Source organism: Trachurus japonicus, chromosome 14, assembly GCF_045865225.1.
Source record: "Trachurus japonicus isolate A0001 chromosome 14, Traja_1.0".
In the NCBI taxonomy this organism is placed as follows: domain Eukaryota; kingdom Metazoa; phylum Chordata; class Actinopteri; order Carangiformes; family Carangidae; genus Trachurus; species Trachurus japonicus.
Window position 1 is genome coordinate 20,405,389 of NC_140920.1, and position 27,262 is coordinate 20,432,650.

At 41.2% G+C, this 27,262-nt stretch overlaps 2 protein-coding genes across 3 annotated transcripts in view; one reads left to right on the forward strand and one right to left on the reverse strand.

Moving 5' to 3' along the window:
• The first annotated feature begins 897 nt into the window (after window positions 1–897).
• lig3 (ligase III, DNA, ATP-dependent) lies at window positions 898–26,349 on the forward strand. Of its 2 annotated transcripts, none has more exons than XM_085798307.1 (21): window positions 898–1,039; window positions 2,056–2,633; window positions 3,108–3,236; window positions 4,556–4,774; window positions 4,893–5,044; window positions 5,442–5,608; window positions 6,503–6,580; window positions 6,677–6,845; window positions 17,281–17,436; window positions 18,182–18,313; window positions 18,448–18,527; window positions 19,657–19,744; window positions 19,833–19,910; window positions 20,138–20,261; window positions 21,788–21,930; window positions 22,176–22,250; window positions 22,600–22,746; window positions 23,369–23,519; window positions 24,313–24,395; window positions 24,502–24,588; window positions 26,102–26,349. In XM_085798307.1, the coding sequence occupies exons 2-21, from the start codon at window positions 2,084–2,086 to the stop codon at window positions 26,333–26,335; spliced, it is 3,042 nt and encodes a 1,013-aa protein (XP_085654433.1). In that variant the 5' UTR covers window positions 898–1,039; window positions 2,056–2,083; the 3' UTR covers window positions 26,336–26,349. The 2 variants fall into 2 exon arrangements, with proteins under 2 accessions (XP_085654433.1, XP_085654432.1); XM_085798306.1 differs by lacking the exon at window positions 898–1,039 and adding an exon at window positions 1,179–1,268.
• rad51d (RAD51 paralog D) overlaps window positions 26,092–27,262 on the reverse strand; it is a 49,592-nt gene continuing 48,421 nt past the window's right edge. The window contains exon 11 of the mRNA XM_085798308.1: window positions 26,092–26,328. The gene's annotated coding sequence lies outside the window, so the exon portion shown is untranslated. The remainder of the gene's footprint in view (window positions 26,329–27,262) is intronic.

The following is a 27,262-nucleotide window of genomic DNA, read 5'->3' on the forward strand; positions in this document are numbered from 1 at the left end:
TGGCAACAGCGTCAGTAATATCTGGGACCTCCCTGCTGACACTGCGTAGTGAAAGCGTCGCAGCGCCGCCTTCTGATTATTTTCGTAGAATGTGCGCCCGAAATCGGTCGTCCGCGCCTATGGTCCGCGCACTGGGAGACGTTGATGCGTACGCAATTTACGTAGACGGCGAGAGAGAGAGCGCACCGTGTTAACAAACCTTTGAAGGATCCTGCTAGTGCACAGGTGGGTTGCCCAACTGACAGGGAGATATGCTGACTTTATCATGTTTTCAAGTCTATGCTCTGTGAGGAAACAAAACACATCATCTTTTTACTTAGCTACGGTAACTTGGTCTAATTTTTCTTGTTGTGCACGTGCACTTTAAATATTTAAACTAACTTATCATACTTTATCTCCAGACGCTCCTGTTTTACGTGATGTTCCTGTTCTACTTCTAGATTTTTTTTTGTGATGTTATAGTGTTTGTGTTTCCTGCCAAATACAAATCTGAGTGCACAGCATTTTTTTTTTTTTTTTTAGAGGGACAAGAGAAAGTTGTTTTTATTCTTCTTATACGGTATATTAATTTCTTAAAAACATTTTAAATATTTATATATTAAATATTTATACCGTATATTATATGAAACACTCAAGTTCACCCAGGAGTGTTTTAGGCTACTTGTTCTGGGATATCTTTACGCCATATACTGTTCTTATGTTTGAGTACTTCAGTCAGTTTTAATTAAAATACTCGGCTCTGTTTCGGTTAGTTTTAAAACTAGCTGGGGGTCTGTGCATGGTTTAAGTGCTCCGGTTCAGCAGATGGCAGTAGATGCGTCTTGCCCATGGTCTTGCCACATGTTAAAGGGCTACTATTTCTCTCAACCAGCAGCATAAAACCCTGAGGACCATGCTGTGTTTCGTTTGGCTTTTTGGCTTTGTTTAGTTGCATCAAGCTAAACGGTTCACTAGGGATTTGCCGGAAATAGATTGTAAAATCCATCGAAGTAAAGGAAACAGATAAGGCATTGCGAATGGTCTACGATGTGAATCGATGGTATGTATAAATTATATAGGCACTTAACATCTAGTTTTACACACCCTGCATTTAATTATTACAACATTTTCGCTACTTTGCTCTTACTTTGAAGGAGTGACCCGGAAGTGTATTGTTTCTTGAGATTGCAATTTTTGTTAACTTGATACTTGAGCTGTTTTCTCACAACAATGAGAAGGGGGAGTAAAGGGTTAACCCGTACTAACATATTTTACTAATATACTTACAGGTACAGTAGCCAAATACATACAGAAACGTTACCAACGTGTTAAATTATTCGTGCTAGTTGCTATGAAGTGTGTTAGCTCGCTAGGCTAGCCGCTTGTATGTGTTACAGAGGGAGTGTGGCTAAAGCTAATCACTGGTTAGCCTAGTTGCCTTCGTGTCATCAAACCTGCACGTATCTTGACGCTCACGTTTAAAGTGTAATAACCGGATCGTAATAACTGTTAACAGATAGGCAGTAAATTAGATATTCTGTCTGATTTGCTTTGGAAAAGCTGTGTTAGGTTGAATCGAAATCTCACCACCCTTTGTAAACAAATTAGTAATGTAAAAATAATGGGATATTACGTAGTTTTGTTTGGTAGCATGATCTGTCAAATTGCATTCTTGTGAATACTAGTTTGATTACATTTTAATTACACCCAAACATACAATTTCCTTGCTCTTTGGTTGTGTAATCCTCGTTGTAATGAGGGTCTTTGTACTTTTCAGATATTTGTGTTGGTAAGGTAAATGCTAGTAATGAGGAAAGAAGTGCAAATTCTACTCCATTCGAAATATTTGATCAAACACATACATGATTACATTTCACCAATAGAGGGTCAGGCTGACCTGGGCCCTGTGTGATTCAGTAAATCACTGTGCACATTGGTCAGTCATTGTGTATTGTGAAGCAATGCCACTGCAGAACTGGAGCTTGGGTCAGTCACTGTAAATTCTGTAATGTCTGATGTCAAGTCAAAGTATGCAGGACAAGAACTAACTATTTTTTCTCTTTGCCTTTTTTTAAGGTTGTAATTTGCCCACCATCACAACTGGATGCAGAGACCCCTTGTTTGTTTAGCTCCCAGGACTGTCCGTGCTGGGCTACAAACTCTTCAAACACTTGTTAGGTGTCAGCAGCCTAAAAGGTGCAGATCCTCACCCATCTCTTCATGCTTTAATCTTCAAGCTCTGCCCATTTTTGTGTTTAATTTTTCCAGGAAAATCCATAATTTTTCTACAGTCTCGCTTAAACACGACTTCCGACGAAACAGTCCTCCCTGGCTTCCCCTGCATCAGTGTTACTCCAACGAGCCAGATATGGCAGAACAGAGGTTTATTGTGGAATACGCCAAACGTGGCACTGCAGGCTGTAAGAAATGCAAAGACAAAATCCAAAAGGGCATAGTGCGCATAGGAAAGATTGTGCCAAACCCTTTCAGTGAGTCTGCAGGGGAAATGAAAGAGTGGTACCATGTAAAGTGTATTTTTGAGAAGCTGGAAAGGGCAAGAGCCACCACGAAGAAGATCGAGGACATTACGGATCTGGAGGGATGGGAGGAGTTGCAGGATGAAGACAAAGATCTCATCAATAAACATGTGTCAGGTAGTTTTTTTAAAGCCACATTTCTTCTCAAAACATTCAGTGCTTACCAACATCTAATGCAAAAGTTGTTTAACCTCCACTGAAACTTAACTTCCAGTGTTGCTAGTTAAACCAGAGGCACCACATGTCAGCAACAACAACAGATCAACAGATCTGGAAGAGCTATATAAAGGCAACTGGACATGCTTGAAGTTGTCAGGCATGTCAACCAAGTGGAAAATAAAACTTTTATGAGGAAAGTTCAGTTGAACGCTTTAGAGCTTTTCTCTCATGTGGTGTAGACTAGAGTCATACCTGTGCTCAGCAAGGTGTTGGTTCTTTGTGTAAGTGTAAACGTGTGTATGTTTTGCACAGTTTGTTTATGCATTGAAATATTGGTGCAGGGTTGTGTGTGAGTCTAAGAATGATGTATATGCTGTCTCAGAGTCAAGCAGCTGCTTATACTTAGAGTCTAAAAATCGTCTCGTCCCGTAGACCTGATGGCCAAAGTCAACGCAAGTCCGAAGAAGAAGGTTCAAGCCAAGCTGAACACCTCAGGCCAGCTGAAGGCTCCTCCTGCTGACCCTTCTGTCAACGCCCCACGCAAGTTCTCTGGCTTCACTGGTGAGATAAGACCTCCAAGGCTGAGGAGCTAAAAAGCTTCTCTCAATGTTACAACAAAAGTTAAGGATACAAAAAGCTTAATATAAAAGTGGGTGATTTTTTTTTTCAATTCTGAGATAACTTAGCAGCAACATCTTGATTGCTAGGAGTCAGGAAATGTGTGCCACTCTTTGACGATTGATATTTTTCTATGATGGAGGACCTTTAATACACCACATTACATTACCACATGAAATTGCGTGAATGTGGTAGCGTCTTAATGCTGAGAAAGAAAATGTGTGTAAGTGCAGTCCAGCTCTGTTAAGTTCAGATGTTTATTATGCCCCAAGAGGAAATTGTTTTGACAGCATGGCGGCATAAACACAAATAACTAAAACATAAACCTCAATAAAAACACTAAAAACACTGAAGACATTAAGGATGTTGGTGTTTGGCAAACAAAACAAAACACAATAAAAAGTTGATGCGATGGAGGAAAAACAGCAACAATAAGACGAGGGGGGTGGATAAAACTTTCAGCTGTTTGGGCTCCCAGGAGCCTAGTTTCTGATGCACTGAAATTAAGTGCCCTATGTGGGATGAATAAAAACTTGAACTGGTTTGAACTCATTTCTGGAGGCCTGTGTCTCAGACTAGAGGTGAAGGTGATGAATATCTCAAAGACGGAGAGGTCTGGATTTGCAGTGATAAATTTAACATGAGTGTGATTTGTCTGCTGAAATACTTGAACAGCTAAGTCCGCTGCTAAGCAACTGTTCAGTAAAGAAGTGATGTAGTTTAAAAACACAAGTGGGGATGGAAATCTAAAAGCTATGCTTCGTCCATCCCCCTTTCAGGCCAGGTGTTGTTGTTTTTTGTGTTGTTGCTGTCTTGGTATGTTGATGTGTGAGTTTGTTCTGTCTGGTTACTGTGTACTGGTGTGAAATAAAACACTTAAAAAAAAAGAAGAAAAAAGTATAAACAATGAAAAGCAACCTTATTTGAAAATTGAAAAAGCAGGGAAAGTTTAATTTGTATTCAGCTAGAACTCGATATGGATATGTGTATTTTCTTTCCAAAATTCAGTGTCACTGTTATCGCGCTGTTCATGTATTTAGGATTTTTAGAGAAATTGTTAGCATTAAGCCAAAATGCAAACATTAAAACAAAGGCTAAATTCATTTATAGAAACCAAATTATCCCTTGAAAAGTGATTATTAAAGTCTACAGAAACAATAATCAGAACTCTTAAAACCTGTTCAAATGTTTTGCTCCTTGTGTGCCCAGTTCGCAAACTTTCTCTAATCATTTGCAACATTCACCTTCACTCTCTCGTCCAGCTGCGAAGGCCGGCCCCTCCAGCAGCCCGGGACCATCCACCTCCTCCCCCTCCAAAGCCAGCCAAGGCAGCGCCCTGTCCACTCAGCTCTGTGACCCGCAGCACAAGGACTGCCTCTTCAGAGAGTTTCGCAAGCTTTGTGCCACGGTGGCGGAAAACAGCAGCTACAATGTGAAGACACAGATTATTGAGAAGTATCTCAAGAAAGGCTCAGGTGGAGGTTGGTGTGTTTGTTTATCGTATATAATGTTTTCAGCAGCACAACATCTGACAAAATCCAAAAAGCCAGGAATTCAATGACAAATGTCTATCCTAAATCTGCCTTCCTGTCACCCTAGATAAGTTCCACGGAGATCTTTACCTGACAATGAAACTGCTCCTGCCGGGTGTTGTAAAAAGTGTCTACAACCTCAACGACAAACAGATCGTAAAACTCTTTAGCCGCATATTCAGATGCAACCAGGACGACATGGTGCGAGATCTGGAGCAGGTTTGTGATCTATATGTTTACACACTTGGACTAATAACAGGGTTTCCCGCAGCGCTTTCCTGTTAAGGCGGCCGCCTTAACAACAAAGAGCTGCCACCTAAACTAACGTCTTAAAAAAATAAAAATGTAGCTATCGCCGCCCTCCAACCCCCCCCCCCCCCGGCGGACGATCGCCTTCATTCTTCTCCATTCATCTCCACATCCTCTCACACATACACACCACAGAGAAGCGTGCATGCATAACAGCAGCACGTGGTGAAAGCGAAACTTAATAACCCCCCCCAACCCCCCCAGGACAGACAAATTTTCTGGGGGAAACACTGAATAAATTATTTTCTAGCCGATTATACTCTCTGACATTGTGTAGAAAAATACAGTCGGTGTCTTTGTGTTTCAGGGAGATGTATCTGAGACGGTGAGGATGTTCTTTGATGAGAGCAAAGCATTTCCTCCAGCTGCCAAGAGCCTGCTTACCATCCAGGAAGTAGATGCATCCCTGACCCGCCTTGCCCAGCTGACCAAGGAGGATGAGCAACAGACCGAGCTGGAGAATATATCCAAAAAGTAATTCAGAAATAATAACCATGACATAAACTTCGGTTCAGCTCAGTGACTTCTGCACTACACAGAGAGATGTGTGCCTGTTACTTAACTTACCCAGAATAATATAAATGCGGTGGACAAAAATAAAGAAACACCTCTCTGTATAATGCAGTACATTAAAACTGCACCACAAGTTAGAACCTCCAAAATTATCACCAGGTTGAATCCACAAATTTTCTTAAAACACGTTCAATAAAAACTGAACATAGGATTTATTGCAGGACTGCTGATTAGACTCCATTAGTTTTAGCTAGATTTTCCAAAATAAATGACAGCTCAGTGTATTTTAGTTCTGGACCTGTCATTGATTGCTGAAATAGTTTTTAAAGCAGTAAACAATTCCCTCTGCCACTGTGTAGAAGCCAAGGAAACAGATTTTGTGTTTTCATTTCACAGTATTTGTGAATGGGGTAATTGCTTCCACATTTTTAGCTTGTCCTACTTTTTTATTGTTAGTATTTGTTTTTTCAGTGTTCCTGTCTTCATAGATTGTCTGCCTCAGGCATGTTTAAAACACACACACACACACACACACACACACACACACACACACACACACAGACAGACATGCACATATAAACAGAAACAGACAGACTGGCTCTATTTGACATTCAACACTCCACAGCTCAGACACAGCAGCAGGGCTGTGTTTGTTTGTCCTAAATTGCATGTTGCCAGCTGTAAAAAGTCTAAAGCTTTAGTTCACTTTGCACAACAATCTTGAAAATGGCTCAAATTAAACTATTTACAGTTTGTTTCTATAGTGTGCTATAAGTTTAAACCATTTCAGGTCATCAACATTTAGTATTATGCTGTAATACCTCAATGTCCCAGTGCATTCTCTGTTTATCACAGATGTACCAGTAATGACCTGAAATGCATCATTCGACTGATCAAACACGACCTGAAGATGAACGCCGGAGCAAAACATGTGTAAGTGTCTTTGCCTGCCGTCTGAGAGTTAATAAAACTGTATACTTTCAGCACTTCTGAGAAGAAACCTTACGACACGTTTTTTCATTACTGCAGCTTGGATGCTCTGGATCCAAACGCTTACGATGCCTTCAAAGCCTCACGCAATCTGGGCGACGTGGTTGAACGGGTGCTGAGGAACCAACAGGACTCGTCCAATGGCTCAGGGCCCAGGAAACTCCTCACCGTGGAGGCATCTCTCATGACCCCCGTTCAACCCATGTTGGTGAGTATTGCAGCTACAATGCGTAAAAAATATGTGCAATCCTGCTCACGTGTCTGTCATATAGACGACATCCGTCTTCTGTCCCACATTAATTTCCGGATACATGTGTTCACAAAAAATGGACCAAATGGACATGAAGGGACCTCCAAGCAATGACCTAATTTGATTGTTAAATCATTACACATCATGTATTCGCAGTGGGATAACACTTCAATCATCCATGGTTGCTTTAGGGTGAGATATGTGGGTTATTGGTGAAAATAAACTAGGAAATTAGAAATAGATTGCCGATTAGAGAGATTTCTTTGTTCTAATATTGTTGGCATCGTTAGATTTCTTGCTCAAAGGCTTAAGGTAGGTTTTTCAATAATTTTGTGTTTGGATTGAAAAAATCTTTAATCAGTTCAGATCAGCTGTTTCTGTATTTTTTTTGTAGTTATAGTACTTTGTCAAAATTCTTCTTTTTTTTTACTCATCTCAGTTCAACAAATAAAATTCTACAGAAAAGTCAAATGTTCAATAACAGCAAAGGCACATGTCTTTTTGTGCATCTACCCATCTATGTACAAATGTTTATACACACATAAATAATAGATGAATTAAAGCAGAAGTAAGCGATATTTCTGTGTTAATATAAGTCTTAAATAGTTATATCTTCCCACAGCAATCACTTACATAGAGTGTTTGGACCGAAACACGGGTCTCTCAGTCACTCTGCTCTGAGCCAAGGAGAAAACTTTTCTCGTATCCTACAAGTTTTATCCAATGACGAGAGAAAACGGCATGAAGGGCTGTGTGTGCAGCCAAGGGATGCGCCTGAATGTGGTGACGTAGGGATGAGGACCAATAGATCCATGACGAGGGCGGGGGCTGCTAACTCCATCGGCTGACAAGACGTTATGGTGTGTTCAAGGCAACTCGTAACTCGTGTTTTTCCGACCTGTGAAGTCGTTCCAGTTTGATCTGGTACGAGTTCACGGGCCGGAAGTTACGAGTGGCCGTTATAGTGACTTTCACAGGTAAAACAGGTCGGAAAAACACGAGTGGGTTGCCTGGAACGCTACAAAGTCGTAAGTCGTGACTTGAAGCTGTAATTTACGGTTTCAAAAGCCTGCCTGGAGCGCAGCATTAGCCAAAATGACCGGATTGCTTACTTCTGCTTTAAATCTTTTTTTTCACATAGGATGAAATGGGTATATATTAGGGACAATTTGGCCCAAATGTTCATTGGGCCTCATTCACGAACCGTTCTTAAGAACAAATTTGTTCTTAAGTCCTACTTACGAAGTTTTTACGAAGATTGTGGCATTCATGAATGTTTTCTTATCCAGAATTTGTTCTTTTTTTTTTTTTTTCAAACATATTTTTATTAAACTTTTTCTTGCAAAGCAGATCTGACAAAGACAGCAGAAAGCGTAGCACTGGTGACAGTGCACAAAATCAACAAAACAAACAAACAGACAAGGAAAAAATAATAGAATAACAACACCACTAAAAATAAAAATTCAAAATAAAGGTAAAAATAATAATGGAAAATAAATAAATAAAATAAAATAAATTCTACGATAAATTCAGGGTGTCCAGCGGAGATGTATTAAATACTCAATTTTGATGGTCAAACATACTACGGCTCTGTATCTTTTTCCCAGGCCAGGTCTACGAGCCCTGACCTCACCCTATGAGACGCGGGGGTCCCCAAGTAGTCCAAGAATGGATTCCAGGTCCGGTAGAATACATAGGGTTTGTCCTTTAGCGCTGTGGAGAAAGCCTCAAACGGAATGATTCCAGTCACAGATTGTTTCCACTGATTGAGAGTGGGGGTTTTGTCCGAGATCCATAAGGCCATGATACATTTCCGAGCACAGTGCAGCAGGATGTGTAGCAGGTTTCTGTTGCGAAAGTCCACCGGCAGCTCGTCCTCTAGTCCCAACAGACAAGTCCTTGCAGTTAGATGTAACTGTCGTTTGAATATTAGGTTCAACTGTTGAGCAATTACATTCCAAAACTGCTGTATGTGAGAGCAGCTCCATAAACAATGAATAAATGACCCAGCATGTAGTTGACATTTATTACAGAGCTCTGACAGATTAGGGTTAAATCGGTGTCTGTCTGCAGGAGTGATAAAAAGCCTATGTAAAATCTTGAATTGCCTCTCCCATGCCGAGTTAGACACCAGAACCTTGGAGGGCTGGCCGCACAGAGTGTCCCAGACCCCAGAATCTACTGCACCCACATCAGATTCCCATTTGCCCTTTACTTTGGCAGAATTATCAACATTAAGATTACAGAGGATCTTGTACAGTTTCTTACTGAAGGATTTGAGTTGCATGTTATTTACCAGTAGGGATTCTATGGGAGATATAGCAAGACCCCCAGGGAAATCTTTCAAGGTACTCAAAATAAAGTTACGAATTTGCATAAATTTTAAAAAATCCTTATTGGTGAAACCAAATTTGCTTTTTGCTTGTTGAAATGTGAGGATTGAGCCACCCTGAATCAAGTCTCCAACAACCCTGATGCCCTTGAGCTTCAAATCAGCAAGGCCGCCCTGTAAGCCAGGTTGAAAGTCAGGGTTTTCGTGTATAGGAGTCAACAAAGAGAAGCAATTACTGTGCCCCTCCAATTTTCTGACTTTATGCCAAATACTTAGCATATTCTTTAAAAGCACATTGTCTTTTACTAATGTTGTCACTCTGCCAGGAGATATATATAATAAGTTCTGTAAGGGGATGTTCTCCAGAGAGGCAGACTCGCAGCTGAGCCAGACAGAGTCAGGGTCATCAATGAACCATTCCAACAGAAACTTAAACTGTGCCGCACACATATAATATAAAAGAGAAGGTGCTGCCAAGCCACCGTTTTTAACAGGTAGGCAAAGAAAACTGTATCTCAACCTGGATCTCTTTTTACGCCAGATAAATGATATGATAGCACTATTAAATTTTGTAAGGACTTTCTTTGATAACATAATTGGCAGCATCTGAAAATAATACAGGAGGCGCGGAAGAATATTCATTTTGATCAAATGAATTCGACCCAGGAGGGACAGGGGCAGGCCACACCACCTATCAAGGTCCTGTTTTATAGTTTGTATGAGAGGAGCGATATTTAATTTATACAAATCTTTCAAGCATGGTGAAACTTTTATGCCTAAATAAAGAAACCCTGCTCGAGACCACCGAAATGGCCGTGAAATGTTTGGATCTAGCGTTTGTGAGCAATTAAGAGGCATGGCTTCACTCTTAGAAAAATTTATTTTATACCCGGAAAAAGAGCCATAATTATTAATTAGTTCGGTCAATTTAGGGATAGAATGAGTAGGGGAGCTTAAAAAAATCAAAACGTCATCCGCATAGAGCGAGATTTTATGTTCATGATTATTTAAAGAGATACCTCTAATACTAGTGTCTTGTCTTATGGTGGCGGCTAACGGTTCCATAGCTAACGCAAATAATAAAGGGCTTAGGGGGCAGCCCTGCCTTGTACCCCGTTCAATATTAAAATTACTAGATCTGAGCCCATTTGTAATTACTGCTGAAAGGGGCGAAGTATACAAAATTTGAATCCACTTAATAAAATCTTCCCCTAGTCCGAATTCCTGGAGTGTGAAAAATAGGTAAGGCCATTCTAACCTATCGAACGCCTTTTCCGCGTCGAGAGAGATAACTAAAGCTGTATTGTATGCGGAAGAATGCTGAATGATATTAAGCAGGCGTCTCACATTATGTGATGAAAACCTCCCCCGAATGAAACCAGTCTGGTCATTCCCGATGACAGAGGGGAGAACATTTTCCAAACGTGAGGCTAGAATCTTTGCAATGAGCTTCAGATCTAAATTTAAAACTGATATAGGCCTATATGAAGAGCACTCTTCAGGTGCTTTCCCCTTTTTTAGTACTAAAGAGATATTGGCCTCCATAAGAGATGGAGGGAGAGCCCCGGCTACAAATGAGGACTGCAACATTTCAAAAAGGGGATCAACTAGAACACCATTAAATTTTTTATAAAATTCTGCATTGAATCCGTCGGGGCCTGGGGCCTTGTTGTTGGGGAGTTGCTGGATACAATTCTTAATTTCACTCAGAGTGATTGGTTTACAAAGATCATCTTTCTGTTCATTTGTAATCTTTGGCAAATTCACCTTTGTGAAAAAATTTAACATGTCCTGTTCTGAGAGTGGGTTCAACTGGGAGGAATATAATTGTCTGTAAAACTTTTGAAAAGTGTCGTTGATTATTTTGTTATCATAGTTATGGATACCAGTTGAATCTCTGATACAAGAAATGTTCTGGGCCGAAGCCCTATTACGAAGCAGATTGGCTAAATATCGATTAGGTTTGTTGGCGAACTCATACATCTTTTGCCTCATGAAGAACATCGTTTTTTCAGCCTTCTTTGTGAGTAGACTATCTAAAGCCGCCTTGACCACCTCTATATCATTCCTCAGCTCTTCAGATGGAGATAAGTTGCATTTAGTCTGAAGCTCATGCAGTTCCAGCTCAAGTTTCCTTTGCTCAGTCCTATTGTTCTTTTTAAGCCTAGCAGTATAAGATATGATCAGTCCACGAACATAAGCTTTCATGGTGTCCCATAGAAGGCCTGGAGAGACATCGGGACTCTTGTTTTCTTTTAAAAAAAAGTCCAATTGCAATTTCAAGAATTTGTCAAAGTTAGGGTCGTGGTTCAAGAATGTGTTGTATCTCCATGGCCGTCTTTGATATATAGGATTTACATTATTTAAACTTATGTAAATGGGAGCGTGGTCTGATATGATTATGTCCCCAACAGAGCAGCTCTTAACGTTACTCAGAGAGATTTTAGGAGTGAGAAAGAAATCAATTCTGCTACTTGATTTATGTACGCCAGAATAATAAGTAAATGCTTTATCATTGGGATGCAAAACCCGCCAGGTGTCTACCAGATCCAGTTCACTGCAGGTATCCAATATAGCCTTAGCTCTACTAGACATTGGATTCTGTACAGAAGGCGATTTGTCACTCGCTGGGGAGAAGTAGCAGTTAAAATCTCCAGCTATGACAGAATTCTCCCCAATCCAATCAGCGAACATAGAAAACACTTGTGGGATGAAGTCGTTCGACTGTACCGGGGGAAAATAAATATTCAAAAATGAGATCAGTTGGCCATGGAGCTGCCCCTTTAACATAACATATCGACCAGACTTATCAGAGATGGTTTGGATGTCAGATATAGGTAGATGTTTATTTATTAAAATGGCAACACCTCTGCTCTTGCTGGTAAAAGATGAGCTATACACCTGCCCGACCCAGTCCCGTTTTAACTTCAAGTGCTCACTCGGGGTAAGGTGTGTTTCTTGCAGGAGGGCTATATGAACATGTTCCTTTTTCAGGAAACTTAATATCTTTTTACGCTTGATAGGATTATGTATGCCTCTCACATTCCAACTGCACATTTTAAGTGTGGGTTTATCACTGGCCATCTTGTAGATTAGAGACAATCCTGATGAGATATAAATGAAAATACCACAAACACCTAGGGTACCCTGAAAAAAGACTGAAAAACAAAACAGAAAAATAATGAAATAATGAAGAGATTGCTTTGCTAACATTTAAAACGTAACTATTTACAAAGAAAATAGAGCAGACAGACATTGGGGTCAGACTTTGGTCTGTTACACCCATTGAGGGTGTGAGCTAATCTCCCTACTCAAACTGAGGAAGATGCTGGACCGGGTTTTAAACTCTTTCCAAACCTAAAAATGTTTAAGCACCTCAACCCTTGGCCCGCAGCTCTAATCAAAACAAATTGTGAATTTTCTTTTTCTTTTTTCTCTTTTTTTTCCGCGGTTAGCGTGTGAGCAACGATCAATACATAGGCCGGAGTAAAACAACAAGGGGAGTCCCCTGACTATGTCACTATAACATCAAGGCTATTTAGCACACTTAGTGGTTCATAACATGTCAATCACCACCAAAAGGGATGAAAAACAAGTAGCATGTCTAACAAATGCCACACAGTCAACAAAGAAAAGAGGGAGAAACGGACATAGTCAAGTCAAGACCGGCGTTGGCAGAACAATTGAATTACATGCTCACCCGCTCCTCAGTCAAATCTGGAGTTCAGTTTAGTTCAGAACCACACCTGCATGTGACGGTGTAGAAAACAAACGCTCTCAGGCATCAGCGGAGGAAGATTCTCCGTGAGCTCCAGCCGACACCTCATCCAAAAAAGCAGCCACCTCTTGGGGATGTTTAAAGACCTTCTCTTGGCCGTTGTGTTTAATCCGGAGGACGGCTGGGTACAGCATGGCGAAGGCGATCCCTTTATCTTTTAGCCGTTGTTTGACCACGGAGAATTCCTGCCGCTTCTTTAGTACAGCTGCGGAGAAATCCTCGAATATCATGATCGGGGCGCCGTTGTACGTCAGGGTCTGTGCTTTCCTTGCCGCCTGCATGATCCGGACTTTGTCCTGGAAGTTGTGGAGCTTTATGATAACAGCCCGGGGCCGCTGGTTAGCTGGTGGGCGGCGGGTGAGAGCGCGATGGCAGCGGTCCAGTTTCACAGAACCCCCTTTGAAGCTTGTTGTCAGAAGCATCGGCAGCCAGGTCTTGAAGAAAGCAGGAGGGTCAGTGCCCTCGCTGCCTTCAGGAAGCCCGAGGATACGTATGTTGCACCGCCGGCTCCTGTTTTCTAAGTCGTCGATCTTTTCCATGGCCTCCTCCAGCTTGCTCTCGACGTCGGCGAGTTTTGAAATGTGAATGGCTGTGGCGTCCTCGGAGTTTGAAATGCGGTCTTCAGCCTCTGTGACCCGGGCATCCAGCGCGGTGATTTTGGACGAACATGCGTCGAGTTTTTTCAGAACCGGGTCGATCTTCTTGTCAAAGGAAGCCTCCACACCTTTGAGTACTTCAGCGGTGATTCTTTCCACCAAGTTGTCGGCGTCAACTTGACCCAGAAGCGGCCGCGTGTTGTCCGCCATATTAGCTTGGCTGCTAGATGGCGAATTCGGCAACTGAACTCCTTGTACGGGGGATTTCGCGAGCAGATCAAGTATATTTTGCCGGGAAGGCTTTCTCCTATTTCCAGGCATCGACGATTGCTTCACGATATCACCGCTTTCTGTCGAAAAATAGTCTGTAGGATGCCGAGCTGCGGGAGCACAAACAATGAGCTGCTTACTCCGCCATTTGCGTCACGTGACCCCCAGAATTTGTTCTTAACTAAGAACAAAATCTACGAACAGTCAGGAGTATACTTACGCACTTTTAGGTGCTGAGACTTCTGCAAAAATAACCGATTATAGCGTTTTCTTTTGTTCTGCAGTTGTATGATATTATATGATTTGAATAAGAATTATTTTCTTATCTTTTATGATGTTTTTAATAATCATATATATTAATAATAATAATAGACAAATCATTGCAGTCTCTTAAAAAACATTATAGACACTTAATTCATATCAGTTGTTTTTTTCTCTTTTTTGAGGGGGCGGGGGGGCATACAGCTGCCGATATGATTTTTTTTTTTTCCTAATTGCGGGCTGCAACAGTGCACTTACTGTTGAAGTGTTCACACTATACACAACCGTTTTTTTTTTTCATATGTGATAATATGATGATATTTATGATGGCACACGTGAGAGTGTGGTCTCTCTGTTAACAACCGAAGAGCTGCATCCACTGCTGATACTACTAAATATAGCCTAAATATAAATATAAAAATATAAACTAAATATAAGCCTTTTGTTTGTTTCTTTGTTTCATTCCTGCCACAGTAGCGCCACTTCACTATTTAAGTTCTTTTTACGTTTGGAGTCTGGTGCTCCCTCCCAGATTTTCATTTGAGCATTTCAACTTTCTTTCTCACTTCACCTTCTCTGCTCAGTGCCTGTGGGTTCTGTTTGCACACGGCCCTGCAGTCTCATGCCCTTTTACGGGCATTGATGGGGCTGTTACCTATGCTAATCCTATGTTAATTAGACTCACCTGGCACACGCCCTCAACTTACGAGGAGATGGCATTCATCAAGTAGGAACACAGCTGCGAACAATTCTGAGGCTTACGAACGCGTTGATGAATCTGACGTAGGGTTTTCTTAAAGGGATAGTTCACCCTAGAATGATATTTTGCTCATTATCTACTCACCCTCATGTTGACTAAGGGCTGGAAGAATTTTCAGAGTCCACCGTCCCTTCTCTGAGTTACAGGGGGTCTTGGCGTAGCAGTGCATTTCAATGCCACGGTTGCAAAGGGACACCAGAGCTCTTCGTAAAAAAACACACACAAAAAAACATCCAAATACCTCCATGATGCTCGTATGTAATGTCCGTCTTGTGCTGAAGCCCCAAATTGCGTAATTGTCCCGAAAAAAATTAAATAAGTCCACATTCCAAGCATGTTTGTAGCATTAGCTCCTAGTGTCTGTTGTCCGCTCTTCCGCTGCCAGCGCGCATGCGCAAGGTTCGCACTGATACTGAGACCGACTGAGACTCGAGTCGGTCTCAGTGCGAACCTTGCCCTTTGCAACCGTGGCATTGAAATGCACTGCTACGCCAAGACCCCCTGTAACTCAGAGAAGGGACGGTGGACTCTGAAAATTCTTCCAGCCCTTAGTCAACATGAGGGTGAGTAGATAATGAGCGAAATATCATTCTAGGGTGAACTATCCCTTTAAGGAACTTCTTAAGAACAACTTAAGAAAGAATCTAAGAAGGTTCTTAAGAAGATATTGGTGAATGAGGCCCATTGTTCTTAATCCTAGCTTTTCCAGTTATGAATTCCTTATTATGGCCCTCTGTTTCCATTGTGTTCATGTGGTTGGTTAACAAGAGACTGTTATCATCATCTTGGCGAGTGTAAGAAGTACTCTCATGTTATTGAGTCAAGATTAACTTTAGTCTAAATAAACCAAGCATGCCTCCACACATATACTCAATAATAGAAGAGGGGCTTATTGTCTGTTTAATCATCAACCAAAGTCACTGTTTGTGTCAAAAGATTGACTCTGATCCTTTGTTTCCTTCTCGTGAGGTGGTACCTCCACGCACTGTGTGATGTTCAAAGTGTTTCCAGCTGATTTCTGGGACCAAACAAATCGGCAGCAGCTGGACCTCCCAGATAACTGTGCGCTGTAAACACACGGCTATATGACAACCCCCTACGCAAATATTAATTCAGCATGACTCCAAAAAACCTACAGACCATTAAATTTCACATTACACAGCAGACTTTTAATTACACACTACTGAAAGTAAATTGAAACCCAATGCAGCTCTGTCACATTTTAGTTTACAAATGAATAACACGGTCCAGTTCCTGGCTTCCCACGGGCTCAAAACTTGAGCGTTTTCAGTTCTAACTTCCTTCTCTGCTTCACATCGCTGTGCAGGAGATGAAATGCTGCATCGCTTTCTGTTACATCCAGCAGACACATTAGCAGGGGAGAAACACGACACCAAATTAAGTCTAATTCATTTTGATGGTGTGCTCTGAAACGCAATTAGTACGCACACAGCAGCAGGTGAACATGCAGTCACACTGCCAGCACAGTCATAGTCAATTAGTTTAACAGTGTGATGGTACCAGGCTACATACTGGTATAACACTGAAAGGAATAAATTATGTTTCTGTGATTGACACAAACACAGTGAGCTCATGCTGCGGGATTGTTTGCTCTTATCGTCATCAATGCTCTTTCCAATATGTAAAACCAACACCTACTGTAGATGCAACAAGTAGTTTTGACCATTATTTCTATCAGTTGTACAAGCACTGGACTCATCAGAGTCATTTTGTAGATAAGGGAAAATGGCAGCTCCTCTACAACAGGGCAAAAACAAAGCGAGTCTCATGAGTAGACACAAACAAACAAAACAGTTCAGACCCGATTGGAGGATAAGTGAGCTCACCGGAAAAGTCATTAATAACCCTTTACTGCACATGAAAACTGTGGTGAGTGGTCTTACAGGGTTCCCATGTATCCTGGAAAACTTATTATTATTATTATTGACCAATTTTCTGGTCATGGAAAAAACATGAAAAATGAGAGAAAAGGTCTAGTATCCTGGAAAATGATTTCTCCTACCTCTGCTTCTTCACATGTCTATTGTGTGTTGACTCATTGAGGCACAATCTCTGCTTCCAGGGGCCCACCACGTGACGCTATGCAGCCAGTCAAACCTGCATGTCTGCTGCGCGAGAAACATTAGTGTTAGGTGATTTTGTCGGACATTGCCTCATTTATGAAATCCAGGTTTCAGCAGAGGAGCAACTCGCAAAACAACTTGGAGCTGATTTACAACAAGTCTCAACACGGTTATCCCAGAATTATCCTTCACCTGCACCTGAAAGTCGAAGGAACACTTGTGCCAGCGGAAACTTTTAATGAAAAGTAACCATAAGAAATTGGTTTACCTGCCGAGAGCTTTGTGACTGATTGTTTTCCTTTGTGATTCCAGGCCGAGGCTTGTAAATCCATCGAGTACGCCATGAAGAAATGCCCCAACGGGATGTACTCTGAGATCAAGTACGACGGAGAGCGGGTGCAGGTCCACAAAAACGGAGACGTCTTCAGCTACTTCAGCCGCAGCCTCAAGCCGGTGTTACCGCACAAAGTCAGTCTTATCACACACCGACACACACACATACACATGCCCAGTACACAAATGCAAACACACAGCCACGCTGTCGATGCATGAACAGTCAGAACGAAATGACCTCAGGTTTGTCCCTGCAGGATTAGCAGCTTAAAGGTATTATCCCAGCGTGAAATTCACACATTTCCCATAGTGATGTTTTTTTTTCCTGGTGTGTTTGCTCTCTCAGCATGAGGCAAAGAGCCTGAACATGCATGAAGAAATAGCACCACACTGTCATCATTAGCCCATTTAAACCACTAGATGATGCTGCTGTGCACACAATACATCGCTCACACACAGCAGCTCTGCACACGAGGATGTGCCTCCGCTCATGAACGCTTTGAGAGGCTTCTCTGCTTATTTTTTTCCCTCTATTCACACAAGTCTGCAGAATTTGTCAATGACAGATGCAGCTGCTTCCTTAGATTTCCAGTTGTGGCCCCGTTTCGACCCATCTAACCTAAACAGCTGCAGACATCTGTCCCTGTGTGACAGCTTTGTGCACACAGCACACTCCCATCAGACAAATGGCTAATTAAACACCCTCAGCCACTATTATTAGACAGTTTGTTAAGTTCTGAATTGCAAATACACTATAAAACTGTTCAGATCGTCCATGATATGGTACAGCCCTCTTAAATCTTGCTTTAATAGATGTTTCAAGTGCTTCCTCTTTTTCCTCGGTGCCTAAGCCCCGTGTGTGTGTATGTCGATGTTTCAGGTGGCCCATTTCAAAGAGTACATCCCTCAGGCTTTTCCCGGAGGCCACAGTATGATATTGGATGCTGAAGTCCTCCTAATTGACACAAAGACCAGTAAACCCCTGCCTTTTGGGACTCTGGGTGTACACAAGGTGAGAACACTAAAGCCAATTTGTACTTAGATTTTATTTTTTCCTCTCAGACAGCATGAGTTTTGTCATGCAGCTTGTTTTCTGATCAGTCTCTGTTGTCGCACGTCACGCTTCTCCTCTCCTCTTCCCTTCAGAAAGCGGCCTTTCAAGATGCCAAAGTGTGCCTCTTTGTTTTCGACTGTATCTACTTCAACGGCGTCAGTCTCATGGAGAGGTAAATGCGTTTTCAGTCCAGCCATTGTCTTAAAAGCGTCTTTGAATCCCAGTGTACAAAGAACCCCTGATGGGAATGATGCAAGTATGTAGTTTTTAACATCTTTGGTAACGCACTCCTCCAAACCTCCACAAACACTTTGTTCTCTTCCGGTGGTTTACTGTGTGTGTGTGTGTGTGTGTTTAGCTTTCTGTGTTATTCATACAGTGTTTTGTTTTATGCTTTCATGTAGAGATGCCATTTTTACTTTAGCATCTGTGTATTTAAAGGTAATTTTCCTTGTGGGTTTGGTTTTTCTTCTGGTGATTTATATAGTTTCAGTGCTTGTTTAGGTGTGAACAAGATTAGATTAATGGAAAAAACCTGAGGACAAGTCTCCTCGGTATATCTGTGTAAATATACATCTCTAGACTAAATGTAGCACATTCACTGGAGAAAAAGCAGCTATTTTTCCAAAACCAGTATGTTGTATTAGTTTGCATAGACTACTACAGCTTGCCAACACTGTATGAATCATTTATAAGCTGTTATAATGCATATAAAAACATAAAAAGGGCAACAGTGACCTGTTGTTTGCTAAATAGTGAGCCTACATTTATCAGTACTGTTAAGTGTCATATCTGTTTTCTCCTCCCTGCTTTGTACCTGTCACGAGCAATTAGCCACCATCAGCATCCTATGTATTTGTATAGCACTTTTAAAAACAATACGAAGTGGTTTGCATAAAATTAAACATGAATGGCAGCATTTATAAGTATAAAAAATAACAATCAAAGCAATAAAAACAGTAACACAAAAGAACAATAGCTAATGTTTTAGTCATATTGTTCACCTTGACATGTTATCAGCAACCACAAAATGCAGCCTTGTGAAGTGTGAAATACATCATTATTTCTTAATGAGTTACAATGAGGCACATTGAACCAGTGATAAATGGTACACATTAGTAAGATAAATGAAAAATAAACATTAACTTTAACTTGCAAAAGAGTAAGCCTGCATCACTATATGAAATCTATGTTATAATATGCATATTTATAATTTAGAAAGCATTAACAACTGAACTAATGAGCCAGTTTTAAAGTTGTAAAGTGGCACCTGTTTGATTCACTGGCATCATGTTCTCCAGGCCACTGCGTGAGCGTAGGAAGTTCCTGCACGACAATATGGTGGAAGTCCCCAACAGGATCCTGTTCTCAGAGATGAAGCACGTCACTGTAAGAACATCTGCTGCATGTGCACATCTGTAGTAGCTCCGTGCAGCCAGGGTGGCATCTAATGCTCTGTTATGTGTGTGCGTGACAGAGGGCGGGAGACCTGGCCGACATGATAACTCGTGTCATCAGAGAGGGACTTGAAGGCCTGGTGCTGAAAGACATAAAGGTGAGTTGTGATGGTTATATAATGTAGGATTCTCTGTCCTCATACTGGATCTCTTATTAACCTTCTGTGTTGAAATAACAAAATCATTAATTAACACTTCAATATTTCACATTTTTTGCTGTGCCAAAACGATAACGGTGAAAATGAAAACATTGCAAGCTGTTTGTACTTAAAATTAAATTGTGGGTGACAGATAATGATGGACGAGGTGCATCTCTGTGTTTCAGGGGACCTACGAACCCGGGAAGCGTCACTGGCTGAAGGTGAAAAAGGACTATCTGAATGAAGGCGCGATGGCCGACACGGCTGACCTAGTGGTGCTGGGGGCCTTCTATGGAAAAGGCTCAAACGGTCTGTGAAGCCCACACCTCACACCACTGTACATTCATTTGATTCTGCAGTGAACTTACAGACTTAAGTCCTCTCCAGTCCGTGATGCTTCATCTTACTTGCGCTGACAGTTTTAGTGTCCCTTTTATTCTCTGCTCAGTCATTTCCTGTAAGGTGAGGGGGGTGGTTTGACTCTGGGTACACCCAAATTAGCTAACCAAGACAGTTTTACTATTATGGTTAATTTTTAATGATATGAAAATTATTTAAATGATCATAGGGGCTGCTTTGCGAACACTGTTCAAGTTTCGGCAAAATTGATATTTAATGTGTTTTGGTAATTAGAGGAACAGACTCTTTATTAAACTGTAAATTAGCATTTGGTATCAGAGGATTTAAAGTAGGTTCACATATAATCTGTTAACCTTGAAATCAGATCTTCAATCTGAAAAAATAAAATAATGAACTGATCAGCCACAACATAAACAGTTACATGTCTATATGAAACTGTACTTAGCCAGGAGATTAACAATTAAAGCAGAAGTAAGCGATCCGGTCGTTTTGGCTAATGCTGCGTTCCACGCAGGCTTTTGAAACCGTAAATTACAGCTTCAAGTCACAACTTACGACTTTGTAGCGTTCCAGGCAACCCACTCATGTTTTTCCGACCTGTTTTACCTGTGAAAGTGCACTGTAACGGCCACTCGTAACTTCTGACCCGTGAACTCGTACCAGATCGAACTGGTACGACTTCACAGGTTGGAAAAACACTAGTTACGGGCTGCCTTGAACGCACCATAACAGTCCTCGTCCCTATGTCACCACATTCACGGCGTCCCTTGGCTGCACACAGCCCTGCATGCCTTTCTCTCTCCTCATTGGATAAAAAGTGTAGGATACGAGAAAAGTTTTCTCCTCGGCTTACAGCAGAGCAGAGTGACTGACAGACCCGTGTTTCGGTCCAAACACTCTATGTAAGTGATTGCTGTCGGAAGATATAATTATTTAAGACTTATATTAACACAAATATATCACTTACTTCTGCTTTAACTCATCTCTGTTAACTCTATTACCGTGTGAGCTGTAACAACATACACAAAGGACGAGCTGTCATTAGGTGATGCATAAAGACAGACAGAAGACATGGGAGACATTGAGGAGGCCGAGTAATGAGCATGTAACACAATGGAGACATAACAAATGCAAAAACAAAGGTTCACATCTCCAAAGCAGGGCTAATAAAGGCAGCTCATGCACTGTGGAGACAATCTAATAGAGCAGGAACAATAAATCAGATGAAAACACTTGTCATAACACACTGTAGGACGGAGGTGGGAAGGCGAAGGCAGCAGCAGGGAAAATAGAGCCGTCATAGATGGATTTGAATGGGCCAGTTTTGGGAAGTCAAGTGAAATTATACAGTGTTCGGTGTGTGTGTGTGTGTTCAGCGCCAGTGGAGGGGACTATTAAGTGGGTATGGGGAGTCTCGCAAGCAGCACTTTTCTGAACTTCCCTCCTAATAACAGGTGTGTTCTTCTTCCCACCAGGGGGCATCATGTCCAGCTTTCTAATGGGCTGTTACGACCCGGACTCCAAGAAGTGGTGCACAGTCACCAAGTGCTCTGGAGGCTACGATGACGCCATGCTGGCCCGGCTCCAGAAGGAGCTGGATGTGATCAAAATCAGCAAGGTCAGAGAGGATCCACCTAGAGAGCCCTGCCTGGAATATGGAGCTGATGTAATAAAACTGAAAATGAATCGTGTGTGTGTGTGTGTGTGTGTGTGTGTGTGTGTGTGTGTGTGTGTGTGTGTGTGTGTGTGTGTGTGTGTGTGTGTGTGTGTGTGTGTGTGTGTGTGTGTGGTGTGTGTGTGTGTGTGTGTGTGTGTGTGTGTGTGTGTGTGAATCGTGTGTGTGTGTGTGTGTGTCTTGTGTAGGACCCAAGCAAAATCCCAGGCTGGATGAAAATCATCAAGAACTACTATCCAGATTTCATTATCCGTGATCCTCAGGTGAGATTTCATAATTCTGTGCGTTCGTATTTCCCAAAGGACCCGTTCAGGCTCGGCCCAGCTGTACGTCTCAGCACTGTGGACCTTCACACGAACTGATCACTGCATACGTCCTCAGCAGGAACGTCTACAAATAATAATAATAATAATAATAGCTGAGAAGTGTTGCCAACCTGCATATTTAATGAAAATGCTCAAAACTCATGATTGAAACCACCTTTTCTGGCTTTTTCGGGTTTGAAAATAGACTCTAATCATGAAATCTACAAACATCTTTCTATAAATAGTAATTATCATGGATGTTTACTCTTTTTTTCCCACCTTGTCATTACTTTCTCTCCTGCCGCAGCAAGCACCTGTCTGGGAGATCACAGGCGCCGAGTTCTCCAAATCAGAAATGCACACGGCCGACGGCATCTCTATCCGCTTTCCCCGCATGACGCGTATCCGCGATGACAAGGACTGGAAGACGGCCACCAACTTACACCAACTCAAAGTAGGAAACTTTGATTCAAGTGCACATGCCACACTATGATCGTGAAGTGCTGTAGCTGAGAGTTGAGTCAAGTCTAAAATATAACTTTCATTTCTTTTTTTAATTTGATAACAATTCCAGATCAAGGACATGAAAATGAATGATTGTAAATGCAGCTAATTGATGGCACCATGGGAAATGATTAAGCACAGTCATGGCTTTTTAATTAGATCAAATAATGCTGCAGGAATCAGTAGCTCATTTGATACTGAATACCTGAAGTGTTCACTTGGGATTGTTGCTAATTACTCTCCATCTCTATCGTAATATATGATGGAGTACGGGTGAGGCCAAGTGATATAGATGATGGGAGTAGTAAATAATAATAAATAAGGCCACTGCTGAACAAAACACCCGCAGGGGCCAGCTAAGTTAAGTATGATTTAAATGCGGGGGAGGAGGAGGAGATATGCAGTCGGACTCATCCTCCAAACACTGACAAATGAGCTGAAATATTGGCCGAGGCAGTAAAACACGTCCGCGCTAAATTATTTGGGTCCAACGTCGGCCTTCAATCTCTGGTGACACGAAACATTACGTCTCTTGGCTGAAGCCCATGTTGTCATCTCATCACTCTGGTCAGGAGCTGTACCGCATATCAAAGGAGACGAGTGACTTTAAAGTGACAGCTGGACCGTCTGGATCCAGCGACGACAAGGGCTCATCGGGGGGCGACAGCGGGGGAAACTCGCCATCGTCGTCCTCACAGCGAGACGCCTCTCCCAAGAAAGCCAGTGCGTACAAGAATCGACAACTTTGTGACACGTGTTTTGATGTTTTCATGCTGATTATATTGTAAAAAAAAAAAAAGAAGAAGCTTATGCAAATGTGCAGTGTTATTTTGAAATTGCTTATCTTACAACCCTTGTTTGTGAAAGCCTCATCATTTATTCTCTTCACTTTAGGAAGGTTCATTATGATTTCTCAAGTTACATCTTTTTTTTGCTGACATTTGAGAAGCAAGTTCCAGCTGTAGTTTAGTGTTCTCCCTTCAAGTCGACTCAAAACAATTACCAAAACTGTTGCATATTTTCACCTAATAATTTCCTGAATTTTCACCAGGAGTGTTTTAGCAGTCAGTTTGTCGCCCCCACACAGCCCAGCTGAGAACTCTTAGCTATGGTACATAATGCAAACACAGCTCTTATTCCTATTCTGTAATTTTTCCTTCAAACCACTTTTTTCCTGTCACTCTGTATTCATGAAGCCGAGTCAAAGCCTTAGGACAAGCGCACAATTTTTTGCTTAAGTTGAAACATTTTCAACTCATGCGGACACATCTTTGCCTTTGCCGGCGACACCCCAGGCAATGTCAATGTCCCCATCATTTACACGCCTGTTAAAGACTGTCTCAGAGAGGACACACGCGGTCACAGAAATGTGAAATTTACGGTATTTATTGTACAGTGGAGCACGGTTCATTTAGCAACAGTAACACACATAGAGAGAGAGAGAGATGTGTTGACCCAGCAGTCAAGAGCCCGGAGTGACGGCAAGCTGCTTCAGTAACGTACTCTCAATTCACAGGCAACAACACACCGGCCAAACCAAAGGCAGTGAAATCTCAGCCTCGCACTCCCACTACCACAGAGGCACCGGCTCCCAAGAAGGTACAAACACTATCAGAATCACGTGGCACATAAAATGTTACAGTAATCCTGTCAGACAATGGGAAAACAGTAGAGCGGAACTGACCGTCCTGTGTTTAATCACCAGGTGAAGAAGAGTGAAAATGTCCACAGCAACGGACAACAAAGCAAAACGAAGGCAACATCTCAACTGCTGCAGCCGAGGAACGACAAGGTCGGTGAACAACACGTCTCACTTCATTTAACTCAACCTGTCATGATGCTTATAATAGCTAAATTTAGTAACACTGTATAATTACCACACACTATTAAACATCATATGAGGTTCATTTAATACTTATTTATAAAGTATTGTTCCCAAACTGATACTAGTTATTATGTAATTTGTAAACACAGTTACAAATGTTAAGCTTTGGATTAATAAAATCTACCATTTGTTTGATGATTGTAATGTCATATTTACAAACCAGTTATTGAGGGAAGTTCATTAAGATAATTTCTAAAGTAGAAGTAAATGATAAAGAAACTATTTAGATGAACATTAATGCTACACTAATACATACATTGATTTAGACATATAATAATGGTTAGTGAGTGTTTTAATAGATATTTTATAAAGTGTTAACCAGTAATTAATAGTAATTACATGAATGATTGAATTAATTCATTTTTAAATTGAATTGCAGTAACTATAATTGTTCATAAAGCATCTGTTAACACACTATCTATTAAGTATGATTTAGTAGTTTAACACATCAATGACATTATTAATCGAGTTAAGCATTTGTAATGACTACCGTATATAAGTTACATAATAATTAGTATCAATGAAGGAAAAATGCTAATTAAATAAACAAAGCAATGCTTAACTAATGCTGAATAGTGTGTAGTTATTGTTAAATTTGGCTTTCAGAGGTTCTTTATCTTTACAGCTTTGCAAAATAACACATAACATTCCCTTTGTTTTGGTTTTTTTAGCGCACCAGTGAAATTGCAGGAAAAACCAACATCACAATGTTGCCAGTCAGTGCATCGTTTAATTAGTTTATGAGTTTTATAATTTAATAGCTGACTTTCTCAGTCAATTAGGTTAAAGACCAAAACTTTGGCAGATGCCTCCTCATTATTATACTGTATGAGACTCTGCATGGTGGCAGCACCAGAGTATTTTTAATATGAACACTTCACAGGCTGAATTACGAATCAGAAAAATACTGAGCTTGTACTGATCAGATGGCCAATCAACGATTATAGCCACAAATATCTATTTCTGTCCACCTGGTCCATGAGCTACACACCCCTTCTTTGTTATCTGTAAAAAGCAAATCTGTTGCTGCCATGGCAACCTACATCTCAAAGCCTGGAATTCATTAGTGTATATATATATATGCTAAACCCCTGTAATTACTTAACTGTTGACTTAATTATTTTTTGTTATGCACTGTAGTAGTTTTCATGCTCTCAATGTTTTTGAGGCCTCTACTGTATGGTAAAAGAAACTATGAAGTGGATTACTATATATTAACAAAAACAGTGATGAGAACATCGGCATCAGAAATCACATCTATCAGATATCACTGCTAATGACAAAATAACAAGATGAAAAACATGGCGGTGAATCCTATGTGGTTTTGACACTCCTTTAAATACATTGCTGCTCACAAGTGTTTGATGAAAGTAAGAGTGTGAGAGTTTCTTCTGCTGACTGGTCATGTCTTTGCCTGCAGACACTGTTGGACATCTTCAGCGGGGTGAAGCTCTTCATGCCCCTCTCGGTGCAGGACTTCGACAAACTGAGGCGCTACTTTGTGGCGTACGACGGAGACCTGGTGCCAGACTACGACGCCTCCACTGCCACACACACACTGGCTGACCCTGGGGAGGACAGCCAGGCCCAGAGAGTCACAACCAGCTGGATCTGGGAATGTATCCGCAAGAGGCGTGTCGTACCTCCCTGTTAATTACAAAAACACAAGTGTTCAGCTCATCCGTGTGACTTAACTCTAAATCCATACGAACAAGGTGTGAATGTTTGTGGGTATTACTTTGACACCAGACACCGTGTCCATGGCTTTGTTTACATACTGCTCTCTAACAGTCATTTTTTATTTATTCCTTTTGTGTTGACGCTTGCAAACCAGCAGGGGCCACATACAGTATACACTTACTCCTGGAGTTTTAATGGATGACAGGTCAAGGTCATGGAAAATTGTCCTAGTGATAGATGTAGAAAATTTTCTAAGAATTAAATACATTTTACATACAAATCATGTGACTTGAATTACTTACCACAGAAACATCACAGTGTGCAGGGTTTAGGTGATCTAATGTATAGAATTAATATTCATGATTATATTTTCATTAATGTGTAATGACTTGAATCTTTCTCTTTTTCTTTGTGTTTAGCTTAGCATGGTTCTACAGAATGGACAAAACAAACACCAGAGAGGTTGTTTTGTGTTACATTACCTTAAGGCCACTGTAGATCTCATATACATGGAAATGAAGGGGTGAGGGGAAAAGTACAAAGATGTTTGCAATCTGCATGCCGATGAATCCGACACACTGTTTTTCTTTTCTTTTTTTAAGACGAGCAAAACTTTTTGAGGTACACTGCAGATCATGAAGTGAGAACAACCAAATGTGTCTTCCATCGGGAATAAACAAATTGCTGATAAACACGTCTCAGAAACGTTGTTCTGGTGCTATTTACGTCCTTCAATTTGCACTGTAGTCACTAACAGTAAAAGCAGTGGTGTTACAAATGATGATCTGACTCCCTGCACGAGATGAGGAGATATACATTTTCTTGTCTGAATATGAAACCTTTTCTTTTTTTCCCCCAGAGTGCACTGTTCATGTTCCCGAATTTACCGAGATCATATGAG

Coding starts and splice junctions, on each gene's coding strand:
- lig3 (XM_085798307.1), top strand. CDS start 2,084: ATGCAGAGACCCCTTGTTTGTTTAGCTCCCAGGACTGTCCGTGCTGGG. Junction 6,846..17,280: donor CCCCCGTTCAACCCATGTTG/GTGAGTATTGCA, acceptor TTGTGATTCCAG/GCCGAGGCTTGTAAATCCAT. Junction 22,747..23,368: donor CCAACTTACACCAACTCAAA/GTAGGAAACTTT, acceptor CACTCTGGTCAG/GAGCTGTACCGCATATCAAA.